Raw genomic sequence first — 21,575 nt, 5'->3', positions numbered from 1 at the left:
AACCAAGGTTATAGAGAAAGTGCAGGAAAGTGGATGTGTTGGATCTGCCATGATCCTATTGAATGGTGGAGTACATGCAAGGGGCTGAAAGGCCTACTCCTGTCCTATTTATGATCTTAATTTGTCATACAACTGACTGTAATTAGCAGGTTTCTTTGATGTAGCACTCCTCTACGTAAGACCATAAGACATAGGAGTGGAAGTAAGGCCATTCGGCCCATCGAGTCCACTCCGCCATTCAATCGTGGCTGATGGGCATTTCAATGCCACTTACCCGCACTCTCCCCGTAGTCCTTAATTCCTTGTAGGGTCAAGGATTTATCAATCTCTGCCTTGAAGACATTTAACGTTCCAGCCTCCATTGTACTCCATGGCAATGAATTCCACAGGCCCACCACTCTCTGGCTAAGGAAGTGTCTCCTCATTTCTGTTCTAAATTAACGCTCCTCTAATTCCAAAGCTGTGCCCACGGGTCCTAGTATCCCCGCCTAAAAGGAAACAACTTCCCAGCCTCCACCCTTTCTTTGCTATGCATTATCCTGTAAGTTTCTATTAGATCTCCCTTCAACTTTCTAAACTCTAATGAACACAATCCTAAGATCCTCAGCCATTCATCGTATGTTAGGCTTACCTACACCACATGACCTGGGGACCTTGATGAACACTGAAGAATCCACATAGTTCCTAATCAGTCTGAAAAACTAACTGTTAATAAGTCAAGCAGTCTGAGCCGGGGAACCGTCAGTCAAAATGGTTAGTTTAATGCAAAATCGTGCACACTGAAATAAAGAGAGGGAAAGAGAAAGGAAAGAAAGCATGAGATACAAAGAGGCAGAATGAAAAGGTTAAAAGAAGTTGCTTATTTTTATAAAATCTCCAACAATAATTAAAATTTGAAGGAGTGAAACTCTCCATATTTCCAATAGTTACTTTTCAAACACTTTCATGTGTTTCTATAATGAATCCCTCAGTAAGATACAATTACAGGGAAATTCCAGGAAGAGCATGGCAGCATAGTCAATTAAGTATGAAATGAGCATATATTTGAGGAATTGGGTAATTTGAGAACATTAATTTGTGGACAGGTCAAACAGATTGCAGTGTTTTCCATGGTTTGAACATCCATAGTTCTCAACAACATTGACAGTTGCATTCTGTTCTGATGAAAGGTTATATCGAATTGAACCATTAAAAAATACTGACTGCGTGGTTGCTGAGCATTTCCATCATCTACAACTTTTTGTTTTTGTGAAGTCTTTGCAATTGGATCTTTAAAGCAGGATCTTTGGATAATATTGTCAGAATTAATTCTAATGCCTACACGAGACAAAAACAAAGGGAAACAGATTAGATTGCCAAAGGGAAGTTTAAAATATCAAAATGAAAGAAGAGAGCAGAGGTGCAAGATGGTGAAGAGGTGAATGATAAGTGTAACCAGAAGAGATAGAAAATACAAGTATAAGACTGCAGCAAAAATTAGAATTAGAGACAACAATAATGGTTAAAAACTCAAAAATTAAGGCTGTTTATCTAAATGCATGCAGCATTTATAACAAGGTAAATGATCTAACAGTACCATGAGAAATGACTGAATCTGACTTGATGTTTATAACAAAGACTGCTTGCAAGGTGACAAGACTGGGAACTCAATATTCAAAAGGTAATTGACTTTCCAGAAGAACAAGCAAAAGGTAAAAAGGAGGCAGGGTTTGCTTGTTAACAAAGGATTGCATCAGTGTTGTTTGTTCTTACGCATTATTGCCTGATTTATATTTTATCCTACATTGTGGCAACTCTTTAGGGTCTTTTAGGTACCTCTTTTCCATTACCATTTCACATCATGATCAGTTGGATCTATACCGTTCCTCACCACCATGTTATGATAGTGCAAACCTCAGAACTTTAATAACTGTTCATGGATTGAAAGAATCAGCAATAACTCTGTTTGGAATAAACTGTTACAAAGGAATAGAGAGTAATTAGGAAAAAGAGGAGTTAAAACTGTTTTAACACTTGCTTAATAACTGGCTGCCTTATCCCACAAGGACAAACAATTGCCCTTCAGAAGAATTTAAGGAGTTAATGAGAGGACAGACTGTGTTTCAAACAGACAAACAATGCTGAATGTAACAAGGAACAAGGAAACTACGTCTGATAAGGCCAGCTGCAGATTAGTAGTAATTTTTTGGTTGAAAGAATCTAAAGGATCATCAGTGTGACACCATAAACTTCAAGGACAAAATAACAGTATAAAAATTCAACTGCAGGACTCTTCAACAACACAACTTCAAGGACTACACCCTGGACACATACAAAGGCAGACACTGTTGGTTGGAATTTGAATGAAACTGCACCATTAATTGGGTAATAGCTTAGTTGGGTTGTGAAGTTTAACTTGAGTGGCGCTGGAAAAGCACAGCAGATCAGGTGGCATCCGAGGAGCAGAAGAGTCGATGTTTCTGGGATAAGCCTTTCATCAGGAATGTGGAGGGTGAAGGGGGATAAGAGATTAAAAGGGGGTGGGGCTGGGGTTGGAGGAAGGTAGGTGGGAAGGCGATATGTCGATGCAGGTAGGGGGCTAGTTGTGACTGTCAGTGTGGAGGGTGGAATGGATAGGTGGTAAGGAAGACGGACAGGTAGGACAGGTCAAAAAGGCGGTGCCAAGTTTAAGGGTTGGATCTGGGATGAGTTGGGCAGAGGGGAGATTTGGAAACTTGTGAAGTTGATGTTGATGCCATGTGGTTGAAGGGTCCCAAGGTGGAAGAGGAGGTGTTCTTCCTCCAGCTGGTGGGTGGATTTGATTTGGTGGTGGAGGCCCAGGACTTGGGGGGAGGGTGAGTGGGGGAGGGGTGAGTTGAAATGGTCAGCCACAGCACAGTTGGGTTGTTAGTGAGGAGTTTAATTTGGTTGCTGCATGCGTTAAAGTTTAAGTAATCATTTCCATATTTGATTGTGAGATTTCCTAATAAGTAGCTGAATTATAGGTAGTAATGTGTAATGAGGTAGGATTAATAAGTGATTTTGTAGGTTAGAATCTACTGGAGTAATGATTGCAACAAAGTTGAATTTCAAACTCAGTTTGTGTGAAAGCAACTCAGGTCTTAAAGTAGTATTCTAAACAAGGCCAAAAACAGAAATGTGAAGAGTTACCTCATGTGCATTAGGAAAATAGACTAAAGGGAAAATCAGTGGATGTTCTGTGACAGACATCTAAGCAGATATTCCATAATGCTCAGCAAAACTTTATTTGTCACAAAGGACTCTATTAGAAGATTAAACCACCTGTGCCTGATGAAAGGTGTTCAAGGAGAGTATCCAATCAAAAACTAAGGCAAATAAAGCAACAAAAACGAGTCATAGGAACCAAGCAGTGCATGACTAAAAAGCTAACAAAGTTGGAGAAAATTAATTATGAAAAGTAAATTTGTCAAGAAACATAAAAATCAATGGCAGACTTCTATGGGTATAAACAAAAATGAAGCTAAAGTAAGTGTGGGATCTTTGGAAGATGCAAGTTAATTGATAATGTAGAACAGGTAAATAACAGATCATTCAAACCAATACTCTGCATCAGTCTTCATGATACAAATATCCCAAAAGATAATAGAAAAGCAAGATGCTAACAGGAAGAAAGTTTTCATAACAGCCTCTATCACAAGACACAAATATTTGACAAGGACGAAAGGCAGACAAGTGACCAGGCCACAATATACTTCACCCAAGGTTTTTAAAAGAAGTGGCTGAAGAGTTAGTGGAGGCATTGATCAAAACATTCTTGAACTCACTGGGTGCTTGAAGGGTTCCATCAGATTGGAAAACTATTATTGTGATACTTCTGTTCATAAAGGGAAGGAGATAGAAAGCAAGAAACTATAGGCCAATTAGCTTAAAATAGATGGTTGGGAAAAGGCTTGAGTTGATTATTAAGGAAAAAAATAGCAAGGCATTTAGAAAAACTTAACAGAGAGTCAATTTGGTTTTGTGAAAGGAAAATCATGTTTGTCAAATCTGCTAGAGCTCTTTAAGTATATAACAATCAAAGTTTCTAAAGGAGAATCAGCAGATATTATGTAATATTACCTTCAGAAGGCATCTGACAAATGTAGAAAATAGCAAGAGTAGGCCATTCAGTCCTTGGACATAGCTCCATCATTCAATATGATCATGGCTGATCTTTCAACTCAGTACCCCATTCCAATTTTCTCCCCTTTGGGTCCTTTTAGCCTTAAGAACTATACCTAATTCATTCTTGAAAATATTTAATGTTTTGGCTGAGAGTTCCACATGCTCACCATTCTCTGGGTGAAGACATTTTTCCTCATCTCAGTCCTAAATGGCATATTCTGTATCCTTAGACTGTGATCTCTGGTTCTGGATTCCCTGGTCAGCAGGAACATCCTTCACGTGTTTACCTTGTTTAGTCCTGTGAGAATTTTATAGATTTCTACGAGATCCACCTTAATTCTTCTGAATTCCACTGATTTGATCCAGTCTTTATACAACAGGCCTATCATTCCAGGAATCAGTCTAGTGTAAGGACAGCTAGGTCTCCTCATAACTCCCCCACCCTTCGCCAATCTATCGCTATTCAGACAAGAATGTATCTTGCTGTTGATGTTACCAAAATGAATAATCCTCATATTTATCCACGTTATACTTCATGTGATATGGATTTGTCCACACACTCAACTTGTTCAAATTTGCATCCTCCCTACAGCTCACTTTTCCATCAAGCTTTGTGCCATCTGCAAAAATATTACATTTTGTTTCCCCATCCAAATAAATAACATATATTGGAATTCAAGCACTAATAGTACCCCATCAATCACTGCCTGCCACTCAGTAAAAAAAACCTGCTTGTCCTACTCTTTGCTTCTTGTCTGCCAACCAATTCTTTATCCATTTCAGTAGACTACCACCAATCCCAATGGGGGCAATGAGCCACATAAAAGACAATTACACAAGGTAGTAGTCATGATATAGGGAATAATGTATTAGCATGGATTGAAGATTGGCTAACACACTGAAGACAGAGCTGGTATTAATGGGTCTTATTCATGTTGGAAAGACAACTAATAAAATGCCACAAGGATCAAATGTTGGAAGTGGCAGTATATAATGCATCCAAATTTGCTGGTGATACAAAAATAGGTGGGAGGGCATTTTGTAATTAGTACATAAGGAATCTGCAAGTGAATATAGATAGGTTGAATGAGTGGGCAAAGCCTTGGCAGATGGAGTTTGAAGAGTGCAAATCATCAATGAAGGGAAATGTTAGTTCATGACCTTTGGTAGGAAAAATCAAGAGGGAGAATTATATAACTAGACCAGACACTCAAAGAAAGGTGCAGCACAAAGGTATCTGGATTTCTTGTATATGAAACACAAACGTTAGCATGCAAGTGTAGAAAATAATTAAGGAGGCAAGTGGGATTTTGGCCTTTATTACTAGGGGTTTGGAGTTTTAAAAAAAACAGGGAAGCCATATACAACAGTGCAGGGTGTTGGTGAGGCAGCTGGAATATGGTGTGAAGTTTTGGTCCCTGTATTTAAAAAAAGGATATACTGGCATTGGAGGTAGTTCAAAAGAGATTCATCAAACTGATGAAGGCGTTGAGTATCTAGAATGATTAGATTACTTACAGTGTGGAAACAGGCCCTTCGGCCCAACAAGTCCACACCAACCCTCTGAAGAGGAACCCACCCAGACCCATTCCCCTACACCTAACGCTACCGGCAATTTAGCGTTAGGCAATTCACCTAACCTGCACATCTTTGGATTGTGGGAGGTAACCAGAGCACCCGGAGGAAACCCATGCAGACACGGGAGTATGGCTCAAAAGTTGGTTTATTCTTTGGAGTTTAGAGGAATGAGGAGCGATTTTATTGAAAGACACAAAATTCTGACAGGGCTTGACAGGGTAAATGTTGCAACAGTCTATCCACTAAAGGAAGAGATCTCAAACTAAGGTGTATTGTTACAGAATAAGGGGACACTTATTTAAAACTGAGATGTGGAGTAAAGTCTTCTCCCAGATGGTAGTGAATGTCTGGAATTGTCTATCCGAGAGTGCTGTGGAGGCTAAATCACAAAGTATTTAAAGAGAAGGTTGGTAGATTTTTGAAACATTAGGGTGTTGACAGCTATGCTGAGCTGGCAAGGCTTAGGACTGATCAGTCATGATCTTACTGAATGGTGGAGCAAGCTTGAGGGGCAGAACAGAACACCAGCTACTGCTTCCTTATATTCTCATTCAATATTTTCAAGATAATACCTAAGGTGCTGAAGAAAGAATTGTGTTTTGAAGTTAGGAATGGATATTTGATTTTAAATTACTTGAGATCAGAGAGATAAAACAGGGGTAGAAAATAGGTCTGCATTGTTATTAGCTCACAAGTGAGAAAAATAAATATTTGCAAAAAATCTTCTACATGTTGCTTTCTGACAGGACATACAAGTAATTATTTACACAACAAATGTCCTTTCAGCAGTCTTTCACTTTTTAAAAATATAAATGGAGATTTAGAACAAAGAGGAAGAGAAAACATTCTTTAGAGTTATAATGTATTAGAATTCAACTCCACTGAAGCAGGCACTGTACTAACATTCAAAATTCCAAAGGAAGTAGTGTAGGCTGGTACAACTTCAACATTTAAATAATATCTGGATGGGTTTAGAGGTTAATGGACCAAATGCTGGCAAATTGGACTCGATTAATTTAGGATATCTGGTCAACATGGACAAGTTTCCACGGTGTACAGCTCTACAACTCCATAACTCTTAGAATAAGTAGAAAAATGATAGGAACTCAGCGGTAACCAGATTGATTGGGTTTAGTGGCCGTTATCATTTTGCAATTTCTACATACAAGCTGGCAGGGTACTATTTGAGGTGACAAGAGGTGACAAGTAGGTTAGACCAGGGAAACCCAGTGGATGTGATCTATCTAGACTTCCAAAAGGCCTTTGATAAGGGAGGCTGCTGAGTAAGGTGAGGGCCCATGGTGTTCGAGGTGAGCCACTGGTATGGATTGAGGATTGGCTGTCTGACACAAGGCAGAGAGTTGGGATAAAAGGTTCTTTTTCGGAATGGCAGCCGGTGACAAGGGGTGTCCCGCAGGGTTCAGTGTTGGGGCCGTAGCTGTTCACATTATATATTAATTATATATTAATGATCTGGATGAAGGGATTGGGGGCATCCTAGCGAAGTTTGCTGATGATATGATAGGCAGGTAGTACTCAGGAAGTGGGGAAGCTGCAGAAGGATCTAGACAGTTTGGGAGAGTGGTCCAGGAAATGGCTGATGGAATTCAACGTGAGCGAATGCAAGGTCTTGCACTTTGGCAAAAAGAATAAAAGCATAGACTACTTTCTAAACGGTGAGAAAATTCGTAAAGCCAAAGTACAAAGGGATCTGGCAGTGCTAGTCGAGGATTCTCTAAAGGTAAACATGTAGGTTGAGTCCGTGATTAAGAAAGCGAATGCAATGTTGTCACTTATCTCAAGAGGGTTGGAATATAAAAGCACCGTTGTGCTACTGAGACTTTGTAAAGCTCTGGTTAGGCCCCATTTGGAGAACTGTGTCCAGTTTTGGTCCCCACACCTCAGGAAGGACATACTGGCACTGGAACGGGTCCAGCGGAGATTCACACGGATGAGCCCTGGAATGGTTGGTCTAACATATGAGGAACGGCTGAGGATACTGGGATTGTATTCATTGGAGTTTAGAAGATTAAGGGGAGATTTAATAGAGACGTACAAGATAATACATGGCTTGGAAAGGGTGGACGCTAGGAAATTGTTTCCGTTAGGTGAGGAGACTAGGACCAGTGGACACAGCCTTAGAATTAGAGGGGATCAATTCAAAACAGAAATGCGGAGACATTTCTTCAGCCAGAGAGTGGTGAGCCTGTGGAATTCATTGCTGCAGAGTGCAGTGGAGGCCAGGACGCCACTGTCTTGTCTTCAAAGCAGAGATTGATAGATTCTTGATGTCACAAGGAATTAAGGGCTATGGGGAGAATCCTGGTAAGTGGAGTTGAAATGCCAATCAGCCATGATTGAATAGCGGAGTGAACTCGATGGGCCGAATGGCCTTACTTCCACTCCTATGTCTTACGGTCTTATTTCAGCTGATCCAACACACTTAAAAATGAATTCTTTGCTTAACGTTTGATGAAAATCAAATTCACAAAAAATTGGTACCTTTATGGGGGTGCCTGATCTGGACAATTAACAATTTGTTTCCAACATATTGCTATAGCACGTGAGGGTATGCATCATACTTCAAAACATTGCTCATATCAATTATAACTGAAACTGCAAATCATAACTCCTAAACTAAAATGAAGTATTGCTTTGCTCAACAATACACAGAAAAACTGACTAATCAACAATCAGAAACCAATCCTCATGACAGTAGATTGCAGCAGCATCGTCCTTCACCTGACGAACATTTCCTGTGTTCATTTCTTCCAATCACTTTAACAAGCGCTGTTGCCAAATCTTTGTAGTTACTAGTCATAATGGTAGTGAATGTCAGCACACAGGGGTGGTACTATTTTCCTTGGTCATTGGCTAGTGATTCCCAGATACGATATTATATTTCTAAGGCCTTCATGTAACACTTGCAAACATCTTTGAAGAAATGTTTTGGCTACACTATTGGTTGTCTGTTTCCAGCAACCATAAAAAGTCTTCAGGTGTGCAACGTCGCTCCATTCTGTGGATATGCCAGAGCCCAAGGCACCTCTTAAGGTGAGAAGGATAAGATTTTAAAAGGGACCTTGAGGTGTAACTTTTCACACAGACGGTGTTGCGTGAATGGAATGAGGTGCCAGAAGAAGTGGTGGAGGTTAGTATAATTACAACATTTAAAAGGCATCTGGATGGGATTTGAGGGATATGGGCCAAACGCTAGCAAATGAGACTAGGTCAGATTAGCGTGGACTCTATATATGACTCAATGACTTTGCTTGATGAATGTTAACACACTTAGGTCTTCTTTTGAAAGGACAGTTGCATTTGTGACTTTCTCCTGTCAGGAAGTACCAATACACTTCAGATAGCAAAAATGGAAACGGTTGAACTTCTTTTCTTGATACCAGAGTTTCATGTTTCACAGACATTCAGAGAAGTATTGAGAACACAGGTCTTATAAGTCATTGGCTTGGTCCTAAGGATCAGCTTGATGTTATGCCATATGCATGCTGAAAGTTTGTCAAAGATGATTGCTGTTTTCCCTGTGTGTCATCAAGGGACAGACTGTTACTATGTACTGAGGTAGCAGAACTTGCTAACCATTTCCATTGGGAGGTTATCAATCACAGATAGAAATGACCATGATTCGCTTGATCCTTAGGGAGAACAAATTTATTGGCATGGGAGAGACAGTTATAGCAGAGTTACCATGTGTGTTACCAGCATAGCATAATAGGTATGTAGCAGCTCTTCAGTCAAGATGTAATGTCTGGTCAAGATGTAATGTGTTTTTGTCTTTGCTTTCAATCTCAATAGATTGGAAAGCTTGTTTTCACAGCTAATATGCAAGTTGATTGCTCCCACATCTGCAAAGATTAAGAGCAAGAAGAAGAAAATACCAAGGAGAATGTGGACTAAGAAATAGTACTCTATTCCACTCTTCATTCTGTACTTTTCAGAAGTGGAGCCATCAATCCACACAGTGAAGTGCATGTCATCAAGAAAAGATCAAATTAAATTAATATGGTGGACAGCCAATTTTCCCAAAAAAATCTTGTCAAGTTCATTTCTGGTGACAGCATTGAATGTCTTGGTGGGACTTTTGAAAATATCGTAAACAGCATACCTGTTCTCAACACTGCTCTTGTAGCTGGCATCTGGAGAATGTCATATCCCCAGTAGGGTCTTTGGTACAAAAAAATTACATTGTGCTTCCATGCATATAGATGGAGTCTAAGTATGACCATAGCCAAGATCTTCTCTGTGACGCAAAGGAATGAGTAGTTGTTGCAGTCTTCTCCATCACCTTTGCTTTTGAATAGTGTGATGACTTTTGCATCATGATCTCCTTTGGAATGAAACCGACTTCCCAGCAGAGGAGGAGATTATAAACATTTTGGCAACAAATGGGACTGTGTGTTTGAACAATTCAGCTCGGATACCATCCTTACTTGGATTTGTCTGCTCAGCAGTCTGTGGCCTTTGAGTTCAGATGATGAGGAGTTTTCATCAAACTCGGACAGAAAACTGCAGAGGAATGTCTGTTTCACAGAATGCAGTTTACTGTAGTGCTCAGCCCTTTGTGATGTCGGTTTACTTCTGCTGGTGAGTACTTCACTTTCTGCATTTTTCAGAGGCAAATTTGGTGTCAGCAGGGCATTTCCTCCAGATGCCTTTGTACACAGATCATGGATTTCCGTTGTCACAAACAATTTTTATAGATTTTAATAGATGCACCATAGAAAGCATTCTATCTCGATGTGTCGTGACTTGGTATGGCAACTGCTCTGCCTAGGATTCTAAGAAACTGCAGACAGTTATGAACATGGTCCAGTCCATCATACAAGCCAACCTTCTATCTATTGATTCCACATATACTTCTCACTGCCTCAGAAAGGCAGCCAATATAATCAAAGAACCCTCTCATCCCAATTATAATCTCTTCCAACATCTTCTATTGGGCAGAAGATACGAAAGCTTAAACACACGAACACAGATTCAAATCAGCTTCATCCCCGCCCCTGGTTATTAAACTTTTGAATGGACCTTCCAAATTTTAAATTTAATGTTGATGTCCCTCTTTGTGCACCTTCTCGGCAGCCTTTACATTGTATTCCTCGCTCTTATTTCCCTATGCATTTTGTACTGTACTTGGCTGCTGGAGCTGTACAGTGTTTCATTTATTAGGTTTTAGCTGTGCATAATAGACAATTGATTTGTTGCATCAATGACAAATATCATCTCAGCCAACTTTGTCTCAAATCGGTCCTTGCTGAGTGGACCACTTTGACCATACGATGCCTCCACTGTATCATAGCTGTTTCAGCTGAGTGACTTCCAAACTTCATTGAAACTAGCATCAGCATTTTCAGCTAAAGTTTTGGTAGGTGGAGTCATTCTAGTGACAGTGAAACATTCTAGCATTTGGCACTATTACTTGAGCAAAGTATTTGATGCATGATGGGACACCATGCTTGGAACACTGAAACTTTCCAGGGTCACCTTTGCTCTGCCCAACTATGCTACAAGCCATCCCAAAATGTACAAAGTACTAATTAGATCACCAAAATGATCAATTTGCCTGACAGAGAGAGAGTGTCAGTATCACAACTTGCGCTGTGGAAGTGTAACAAGCCACATTTTTCTTTATTAGGATTATAAACTAAATTGAAGTTGTACTGGTATATAAATGATTTTCAAGGGTTTGTAATTCAAATATCAAGAGCTGCATAGTTTTGAACTGTACAATACAATGTTGCTTTCGAAGCAGTGATGGGGTTGAATTTAAAACAGAGTGGTTTTTAAGTTAAGGAAATACACCTGATAACAGCCCTCTGTTTTAGCTGCAGTGTATTAAAAACTCTAAGTGTCAGTTCAGCAAAGAGGAGGAAAACATCTATAGACTCCAAACAAAAGGCATTCATTTCTCCTTCTCTCTCACTTTCTATGTGGGAAAAAGATTGAACAATTAAAAGGTTTAAAATAAATAACTTTAACAAGAAAAGACTGAGTTCCACCTGATCAGCTACTGAACCGAAGAACAACCATCATCTCACAGACAACAGGATCAAGTCAGCCTTGAAATCTGGGCTTGAAATTTTCAACGTTTTGTTTACTTCGTCTTTTTTTTAAACCAATAATACCTGTATTAAAACATTTGTTTATTGTTGATCTTATTCGCGAGTGTGTGCATGTTGTGGGGCGTTTTTGAAGGGATACAGTTCAAGTTGCATAACAGTCGATTAGAAATTATTTATTCTCATTGCTTTTTGTTAAAGCCAAGTACGTTAAAAAAATTGTTACTTCTCTGCTGCTGACAAAATCTAGTGCTAATTGGTTTTGTCCTGAACAGCGATCCATCAGACAACTTGGTCATTTTGGTGATCTAATTGATGTTTTATATATTTTGGTTTGGGTCGTGAAGAGTGGGACACTATGATCGCTGCATTCTTCCCAGTTGAGTACAGGTGTGGACACTCTGATACACTGTGGTAATGTCTGCCCTGACAAAAATCGCCGATGATTCAGAGTTAAGGCAGAGCATCAAGTTCAAGAAAACATCTGCCATCCTTGATATTTCCCATCATGACAACAGAAGTATGAATCAGTATCTGCCCTAACATGATTATTGAAGTCATGCAAGATGAGTAGTCTCTCACCATTTGCAACGTTCATCAAAATGTTACCTGGGGAGTCACAGAAATGCTTTTTGTCTGAGATACTAGAATGCAGAATTGTTGTGTAGCTGCATATGATGTTGACTGTACCTCCATCAGATGACAATTGTAGAAAGATGATGTACAACAAATTTGCAATTAGGAACTCAACTACCAACCAGCTCCTCACCGTGAAGCCTACACTATGCTCATCATTATCATTAGTACCCTTTCCATATCACTGTGAGCAATGATTAGCCTTATGAATAGAGCTTGTGATAGTTAAGTGGCGATGTTGACTTGAAGTTCGTAAGCTAACAATCAATCAGATCTGTCTTGCAAAGTGTAGAATGTGAGTCATGATTCCTGTAAGGAATCCTCACATTCCAATTTCCAAGCTGAAATGTTACCTTTCTTTGTTTGCTGCATAGTCCAGGCGTGATTTTAGCAAGTACAGACTTGCCTTTATCCATATCCTCCCTCAACTTTGTAGGATGGTTTCCAGAACAAGGATGAAAACAGAACCATCTGGGTAATAGTCTTTTACAAGACTTGTTGGAAGCTGCAAGCTTGAGCAGAGCAGAGCAGAGCAGCAACTGCCTAAGCCTAAGCACTTTTGTGTCAGACTTACACACTTTAACAACAACATCAAAAGTTTACTGGCAATATTGAAAGGCATTAACACTAAATGTGTTTTTTTAAGATTGCCAACCTGTAATTCAAAGTCCTGCAGGGGTTGGCGCTGGGGTCTCAGCTACTGTACTTACAATCAATATTAACAACTTGTATGAAGGGATCGAGTGCATTGTATTTATTGATGATACATAGAGATGTACAGCATGGAAACATGCCGACCAGATATCCTAACCTAATCCAATCCCATCTGCCAGCACTTGGCCCATATCCCTCTAAATCCTTCCCATTCATATAGCCATCCTGATGCCTTTTAAATGTTGTAATTGTAACAGCCTCCACCACTTCCTCTGGCAGCTCATTCCATATACATACCACCCTCTGCATGAAAACATTGCCCCTTAGTACCCTTTTTTATCTTTCCCCTCTCACCCTCTAGTTCTGGACTCCCCGAACCCAGGGAAAAGACTTTGTCTATTTATCCTATCTATGCCCCTCATGATTTTATAAACCTCTAGGAAAAGCAGCCCCAACCTATTCAGCATCTCCTAATAGCTCAAATCTCCAACCCTGGCAACATTCTTTTAAATCTTTTCTGAACCCTTTCAAGCTTCACAACATCCTTCCAATAGGAAGGAGACCAGAACTGCACGCAATATTCCAAAAATGGCCTAACCAACATCCTGTACAGCTGCAACATGACTTCCCAACTCCTATACTCAATACCCTGAACAATAAAGGGAAACAGCCCAAACACCTTCTTCACTATCCTATCTACCTGCAAATCCACATTCAAGGAGCTATGAACCTGCACTCCAAGGTGTCTTTGTTTAACAACACTCCCTAGGACCTTACCATTAAGTGGATAATTCCTTCTAAGATTTGCTTTCACCAAATGCAGTAACTCACATTTATCTGAATCAAACTCCATCTGCCACTCCTCAGCCCATTGGCCCATCTGATCAAGAGTCGTTGTAATCTGAGGTAACCTTCTCCGCTGTCCACTACACCTTCAATTTTGGTGTCACCTGCAAACTTACTAACTATACCTATGTTCATATCAAAATCATTTATATAAATGACAAAAAGTAGTGGACCCTGCACCAATCCTTGTGGCACTCCACTGGTCACAGGCCTCCAGTCTGAAAAACAACCTTCCACCACCACCCTCTACCTTTGAGCCAGTCCTGTATCCAAATGGCTAGTTCTCCCTGTATTCCATGAGATCTAACCTGCTAACCAGTCTCCCATGGAGAACCTTGTTGAATGTCTTACTGAAGTCCATATAGATCACATCCACTGCTCTGTCCTTATCATTCCCCTTTGTTACTTATTTTAAAAACTTGTTCAATCAAGTTTGTGAGACATGATTTCCTACGCACAAAGTCATGTTGACTATCTCTAATCAGTCCTTGCCTGTCCCTCAGGATTCCCTCTAGCAACTTGCCCACCACCGACGTCAGGCTCGCTGGTCTAGTTTCCTGGCTTGTCCTTACCACCTTATGTAGGAAAGCAAGTTGCGAGGAAAATAGAAAAAAGAATCTTCAGCTAAATGAATGGGCAAATAAAATGTCAGGTGGATTGTACCATAGGAAAATGAGAAGTTATTCATTTGGGCATGAAAACAGAAAAGCAGAATACTATTTAAGTGGAGAGAGAATACAAAATTCTGTACTAGTGGGATTTGCATGACCTTGTACATGACTCTCAAAACATTACCACATAGGTACAGCAAGTAATTAGGAAAACATTTCTGATGTTGGTCTATAAGGCTAAAGATATTAAGAAAGGAGATCTTACGACAATTATATAGGGGATTGATCAAAATGCACCTGAAGTATGAGTCCAGTTTTGGCCTCCTTATTTAAACAAAATATACTTACATCAGAAACAGTTTAAAGAAGTTAAATTAAGCTAATTCTTGGGATGAAGAGGTTGCTTATTGAAGAAAGGTGAGTAGGCTGGGTCTATAGTCATTGGAGTTCATAACAATTAGAGGTGATCTTGGTGAAACAAACCATTCTGAGGGAGGTTGACGGGGAGTACTGTCAAGATTTTTTTTCTGATGTAGGAAGCTACAACTGGGTGGGGAGGAGGGGGACCATTTAAGAGTTATTTAGCTATAAGGAATTTCTTTCTCCGGGACCATTAGTCCTTGAAATTTTCTTCCACATACAGCAGTGGAGTTAGACAGATTTCTGACTGAGAGAAGTGGTAAGAATGTTATGGAGGACAGACAGGGGAGTAGAATTAAAGCCATTACCAGATCCACCATGGTTTCACTGAATGGTAAAGCAGATTTGAACTGCCAGATGGCCTACTCCTACTCCTATTTCTTATGGTGTTAATAAAGCAGTTCACAAGTCTGCCACCACAAGTTAAACCCCTTCAAAATAAAACACACCTCATCATTAAACCAACTCAGTGAGCCTCATCACAGCTTTAAAAGCCTCCAAAAAAGGTGCCACCATAGCAGTAATTCCCCAACACTCCTTCAATAAATCTCTCACCATAGCTCTAAATCCTGTACCATTAAACCCCCATATGAAGGCAATCAAATAAACAACACAGCACAGCAATCAATTCCACTAAATACTTTCACCACAGTACTAAATTTCCTACCCACCACTGGAAAATACACAATGATCCCACACTATGACAGCAGAAATCCCCAATTAGCCCTCAATAAGTGTAAAAGAAAGACTGGAAAACATGCGGCCTCTGGTTAATCAGTGAGTACAGGTAGTTCTTCTATAACACAATGGTTGCATTATTGATTATTGCACAACCTCCATTATAAAAAAATCACGCTTTAGAAACAGCGCTTAGAAAGTGTTGGCAATGCAATTTGAAATATATAATTTTGCAACTTTATTGGGTGTGCTAATTCAAACAAAGTTCGCTGTACCTCGAACACCAAGGGCTCTTATTTCATGACTTAAACTTTTATGAGGTACTTGTCAAATGCTCTCTGAAAGTCCAAATACAGCAGATCTACTGGCTCCCCTCCATCCACTCTGGTTGAGACTTACTTGAAAAATTCCAATAAATTAGGCAGACACAACTTCCCTTTTATGAAGCCATGCTGACTCTGCTTGATTAGATTATGATTTTCCAAGTGTGCTACCCTTACTTCTTTAACAATGATTCCAATACTTTTCCAACAATATGGTTACTCACTTTTTGTCTCCGCTCCTTTATGAATAGTGGTTTCACATCAACAGTTTTCCAATCCTTTGATTCTTCTCCAGAATGCAATCATTTTTGGAAAATTACAACCAATGAATCCACTATCTCTGCAGCTACCTCTTCTAGGATCCTAGGATGCAAGACTTCAGGGCCAGGGGACTTATTGCCTTTAGCCTCATTAGTTTGTTTCATACTACTTTATTAGTGACAGTACTCAATTCCTCCTCCCTCATTCTTTAGTACTAATGGGATGCTTGAAGTTTTTTCCACCATAAATACTGACACAAAATATTTGTTTAACTCTTCTATCATTTCCTTGTTTTCTATAACTTGGTCCCAAAATTCAGTTTCTAAGGGGCCTATGCTCACTTTGACTTCTCGCTTCATTTTTAATTTTTAAAGATTCTCTTTTCATCAGTTTTTATATTCCTTGTTATTTGTCCTTGTAGTTTATTTTCTCTGTCTTGATTATCTTTTCTGTCCTCCTTTGCTGGAATCTGAACTTATCTCCATTTTCAAGACTATCACAGACTTTGCCCTCCTTCATTCCTCATTCAGCCAGTGACCAAAAATAGATCGTCTGTATATTAATTCATCTAGTGGGACCTTGTGACAAGTACATTGGCTCATACAATTAACTACTCAATAATGATTGCATTTTAAAAAATAATCTATTGATGCAAAGTTCTTCAAGACGCCTTAGGGATATGGCAATGCAAATTCCTTCTTAATATTAGCCAAGCTACACAAATCTATTTGCTTTAGTTGTAATAACTAAACAAATTCAGCTGGAGAAAGCAGTCCACAAACTACATCTGTGGAAACCTGTAGTTTCAAATAGTATTTTTCAGAATTATAAATTACGGTAACTTTTTCCCAGGACTGTCATTCATTATATTATCATGGCAATTCTTTTACTCAAATTAATCTGAAACAGCTGTTTTGTAATCATAAAACACAGCAAACTTTTTTTTTTAAAACAGGCACCTTATGAACAGATGCTCTTGAAAAATCAGCAAAAATTATGTCTCTCAAATACCACAAAGTTTACTGTATTATTTTATCCAATTATTACGGTTTTAATTTATGTCAAAGTAAACTTGTTGTTCATTTGAATGACCGTGTGTAATATCAATAGCTGATTCAACTTTGAATCAATTTCTCTTCAAGTGCCCCAATCCACCCCAGTGTCTGAGTAGTCAGTTGAGGGTGCAAGTGAGAAGTTGGGAAGTTTTATTTAAGGCAAAGTTTCATCATTACATAAGTGATTAATGCTGTAAATAGAGTAGAAGTGATGTGTACACCCCCTGCATTACATTTATATTACCTAGTGTGCATTTTTATATTGATTATGTGGACCTCTTGATCAACTGGAATATCTGATCAACTGGAACTCTCCTGCCTCCAATGGTGTTATTAATAAAACGATTATGTATTTACAATGAAAGGAAAAGTTTACATTTCTAATCTTCCACTCTCTTGAAACAGCACCAAGGTGACCTTGAAGCTTTCAGAGTATCTATTTGAGCATTGCTCAGAAGGGCATTATTTGATGATTTTTTTTGTCTTGCACTCATCAAGGAAATTTGCCAGAAATACTAACATAAAGAGAAAACATTTATGCTGCTTGTTGAAGTGGAGAGTGTTCATTTGTTGGCAACAGACTTTGACTGGCACCGTTTTCATGGAGAATGTACCAGTTAGTTGATGACCGACAGTTCACTCTAAAGTTTTGTTTCAATTTTAAACCAGGCAAGTTAACACAGATAGGTCAAGGCAATGTCCTGAGAAATTAGCCACAGAATGGCAGTCGCTCATTTAAAATGTACATGCACCACGCAATTCAAGCAAATAGATGACAGCCAGAGTCCACTGCCAACCAATATGCTCTCTCTTTTCATCCAGTATTAATGCTGCTTTCCCTTTACACTAGTGCTTCTTTTGAAATATCCGGATGGGTATAAGATGAAACATTGAGAAAATACATCTTTATTAAAAAATATTCAAGTGCTGTACTACCAAGCGACTATTACATTTATTTTGTATTGTTTGCTAAACATTGTTCTAAATTCTAAAGCATGTAGACAAACTTTCTAGCACAAGTTCAAAAGTAGACTAGGAAACTAAACAAAGATCAGCCAAAAATGCATTGCATCAAGGCTACACTTAAAGATCAGCTCAGTAGACTGAGGTTTACCTTTACAATAGTCAGCAGGGTCTTCTTGTTCTTCATCATCCGATCCCAAAATTTCCTCCTCAGGTTGTGGAGGAGCATGATCGGGTAGAGGTGGAGGAGGAGGAGGAGGGGGAGGACCTGCAGATGCTTTCTGTTGAGCCTCTGGCCTTGAGGAAAGAAAAGGAGCAAAATAAGGCAAGACTTTTAAAAGGTTATGCATGTAAAGTTTTTTAACCTATGATTAATCAAGGAACAAACTTCAAAAGGACATCATTCATTTCAATCCCACAGCCTGAATTTTAGCTTCGAAGCAGTCAATTTATAAATATAATACTATCTGCATTCACATAGAAGAACAGCACAGGGACAAGGATTGGTTGTTCCAATTCCATACCCTAACATGAGTTACCTTCAAGTGAGGACTGTCTATCGGAAAAATACATTTGATAAAATGTTATATCCATTGGCTAGGAAAGTTCTATGGTCTTGTGTAGGAAAGAGTACAGAGCTAAGGTAGATTTCCAAAGTTTGTGAAAAGGTTTGTAGCTCGGGTGCCCGTTGTCATGGTTCTGTTCGCCGAGCTGGGAATTTGTGTTGCAGATGTTTCGTCCCCTGTCTAGGTGACATCCTCAGTGCTTGGGACCCTCCTGTGAAGCGCTTCCGTGATCTTTCCTCCACCATTTGTAGTGGTTTGAATCTGCCGCTTCCGTTTGTCAGGTCCAGCTGTCCGTTGCAATGGTCGGTATATTGGGTCCAAGTCGATGTGCTTATTGATTGAATCTGTGGATGAGTGCCACGCCTCTAGGGATTCCCTGGCTGTTCTCTGTTTGGCTTGTCCTAGAATAGTAGTGTTGTCCCAGTCGAATTCATATTGCTTGTCATCTGCGTGTGTAGCTACTAAGGATAGCTGGTCATGTCGTTTCGTGGCTAGTTGGTGTTCATGGATGCGGATCGTTAGCTGTTTTCCTGTTTGTCCTATGTAGAGTTTTGTGCAGTCCTTGCATGGGATTTTGTACACTACATTGGTTTTGCTCATGCTGGGTATCGGGTCCTTTGTTCTGGTGAGTTGTTGTCTGAGAGTGGCTGTTGGTTTGTGTGCTGTTATGAGTCCTAGTGGTCGCAGTAGTCTGGCTGTCAGTTCGGAAATACTCTTGATGTATGGTAGTGTGGCTAGTCCTTTGGGTTGCGGCATGTCCTCGTTCCGTTGTCTTTCCCTTAGGCATCTGTTGATGAAATTGCGCGGGTATCCGTTTTTGGCGAATACATTGTATAGGTGTTCTTCTTCCTCTTTTTGCAGTTCTGGTGTGCTGCAGTGTGTTGTGGCCCTTTCACTAGAGAGGAAGAAAATGACAACCAACTCCCATTTCTAGGTGCGATGGTACAGAGAACACCTAACAGAGAATTCACCACAAAAGGTATACAGGAAAGACACACACACACACACACACACACACACACACACACACACACACACACACACACACACACACACACACACACACACACACACACGTCCTGAACTATGAAAGCAACCACCCCAACACACACAAAAGAAGTTGCATCAAGACACTATTCAAAAGGGCCACAACATACTGCAGCACACCAGAACTGCAAAAAGAGGAAGAACAACACCTATACAATGTATTCACCAAAAACGGATACCCGCGCAATTTCATTAGCAGATGCCTAAGGGAATGACAACGGAACGAGGACTTGCAGCAACCCAAATGACTAGCCACACTACCATACAATAAGAGTATTTCCGAACTGACAGCCAGACTACTGCGACCACTAGGACTCATAACAGCACACAAACCAACAGCCACTCTCAGACAACTCACCAGAACGAAGGACCCAACACCAAGTGTGTACAAAACCAATGTAGTGTACAAAATCCCATGCAAGGACTGCACAAAACTCTACATAGCACAAGCAGGAAGACAGCTAACGATCCGCATCCATGAACACCCAACTAGCCACGAAATGACATGACCAGCTATCCTTAGTAGCTACACACGCAGATGACAAGCAACATGAATTCGACTGGGACAACACTACTATTATAGGACAAACCAAACAGAGAACAGCCAGGGAATTCCTAGAGGCATGGCACTCATTCACAGATTCAATCAATAAGCACATCGACCTGGACCCAATATACCGACCACTGCAAAGGACAGCTGGAACTGATAACCGGAAGCGGCAGATTCAAACCACTACAAATGGTGGAGGAAAGATCACAGAAGTGCTTCACAGGAGGCTCCCAAGCACTGAGGATGTCACCTAGACAGGGGACGAAACATCTGCAACACAAATTCCCAGCTCGGCGAACAGAATCACAACAATAAGGTAGATTATTGACAGAAAGATATGTTTGGACACAAGGCAAGAATCAATTCTGGAGATTCAAACTTCTTCAAGATGTCAATTACAGATATGCTTTCATTGACAATTCAGAGACTTCAATAAAAATTGTAAACTTGTGCAACTTGCACGCAGAAACATTTTAGACATGTCCCCCCCATGAGAAACTGTAAGTAAGTAGATTTAGAATGCAAAAAAGTGAGTAGGAATCTGTTTGCTGATTAAATAAATGCTGTTGCTACGTGGTAAAATGCATTATTTGGCTATTAAGTCCATCCACATCTCCAGCTCACTGGAGTGTCACCACAGTATCAGCCAAACAATTGAATGAAATTCTGATGAGGAGATTTGGGAGAAAGTGTTAACAGCATCACAGCAGTACATTGATACAACATTCAAAGATTCAGAGCTATTGTTTTCTATACCATATGAGCACTAATATATTAAATATCATAATTCAAGAATTCTGACATTGATAGAGGCCTAAAATTATGTTTTGCTGAATCTGTCGTCAATTGCACAAACAGTAATTGTGTCAAGGAGATTTCAAAATTACCAAAAGTTTTTGGAAGGAAAAGTGGGAAAATGATAGAAAAATTACAGTATTTTACTTCAGGAGGGATCATCAGATTTGTATATCTGTGGTCTGAAATGTCAATATTGCATTCTATTCTTTGACACTGAAAAAAAGTGACAGATGTTTCCAACTCACAAGGATAGCATGCAGGTATGCCACTGGGATCCCAAATTTTATTAAATACAAAGTGACTTCAAGGGAGATTCACGACAGTCCAAACTGAGAAGACAGGTGCATCTAACATTGCTCTCCATAAGACCTTTCTAATTTAGAGCATTCA

At 39.7% G+C, this 21,575-nt stretch overlaps 1 protein-coding gene across 5 annotated transcripts in view; it reads right to left on the bottom strand.

The window, feature by feature from the left end:
• LOC132826704 (SRSF protein kinase 2-like) overlaps positions 1–21,575 on the bottom strand; it is a 226,984-nt gene that overhangs the window by 113,288 nt on the left and 92,121 nt on the right. For all 5 annotated transcript variants that reach the window (XM_060842795.1, XM_060842790.1, XM_060842794.1 and 2 more), the window contains one exon: positions 18,376–18,521. In XM_060842795.1, coding sequence (XP_060698778.1) covers positions 18,376–18,521 — 146 coding nt within the window. The remainder of the gene's footprint in view (positions 1–18,375; positions 18,522–21,575) is intronic.

The sequence above is a fragment of the Hemiscyllium ocellatum genome, chromosome 23, assembly GCF_020745735.1.
Source record: "Hemiscyllium ocellatum isolate sHemOce1 chromosome 23, sHemOce1.pat.X.cur, whole genome shotgun sequence".
NCBI classification, from domain to species: Eukaryota; Metazoa; Chordata; class Chondrichthyes; order Orectolobiformes; family Hemiscylliidae; genus Hemiscyllium; species Hemiscyllium ocellatum.
This window is presented reverse-complemented; position numbering and strand designations above follow the sequence as displayed.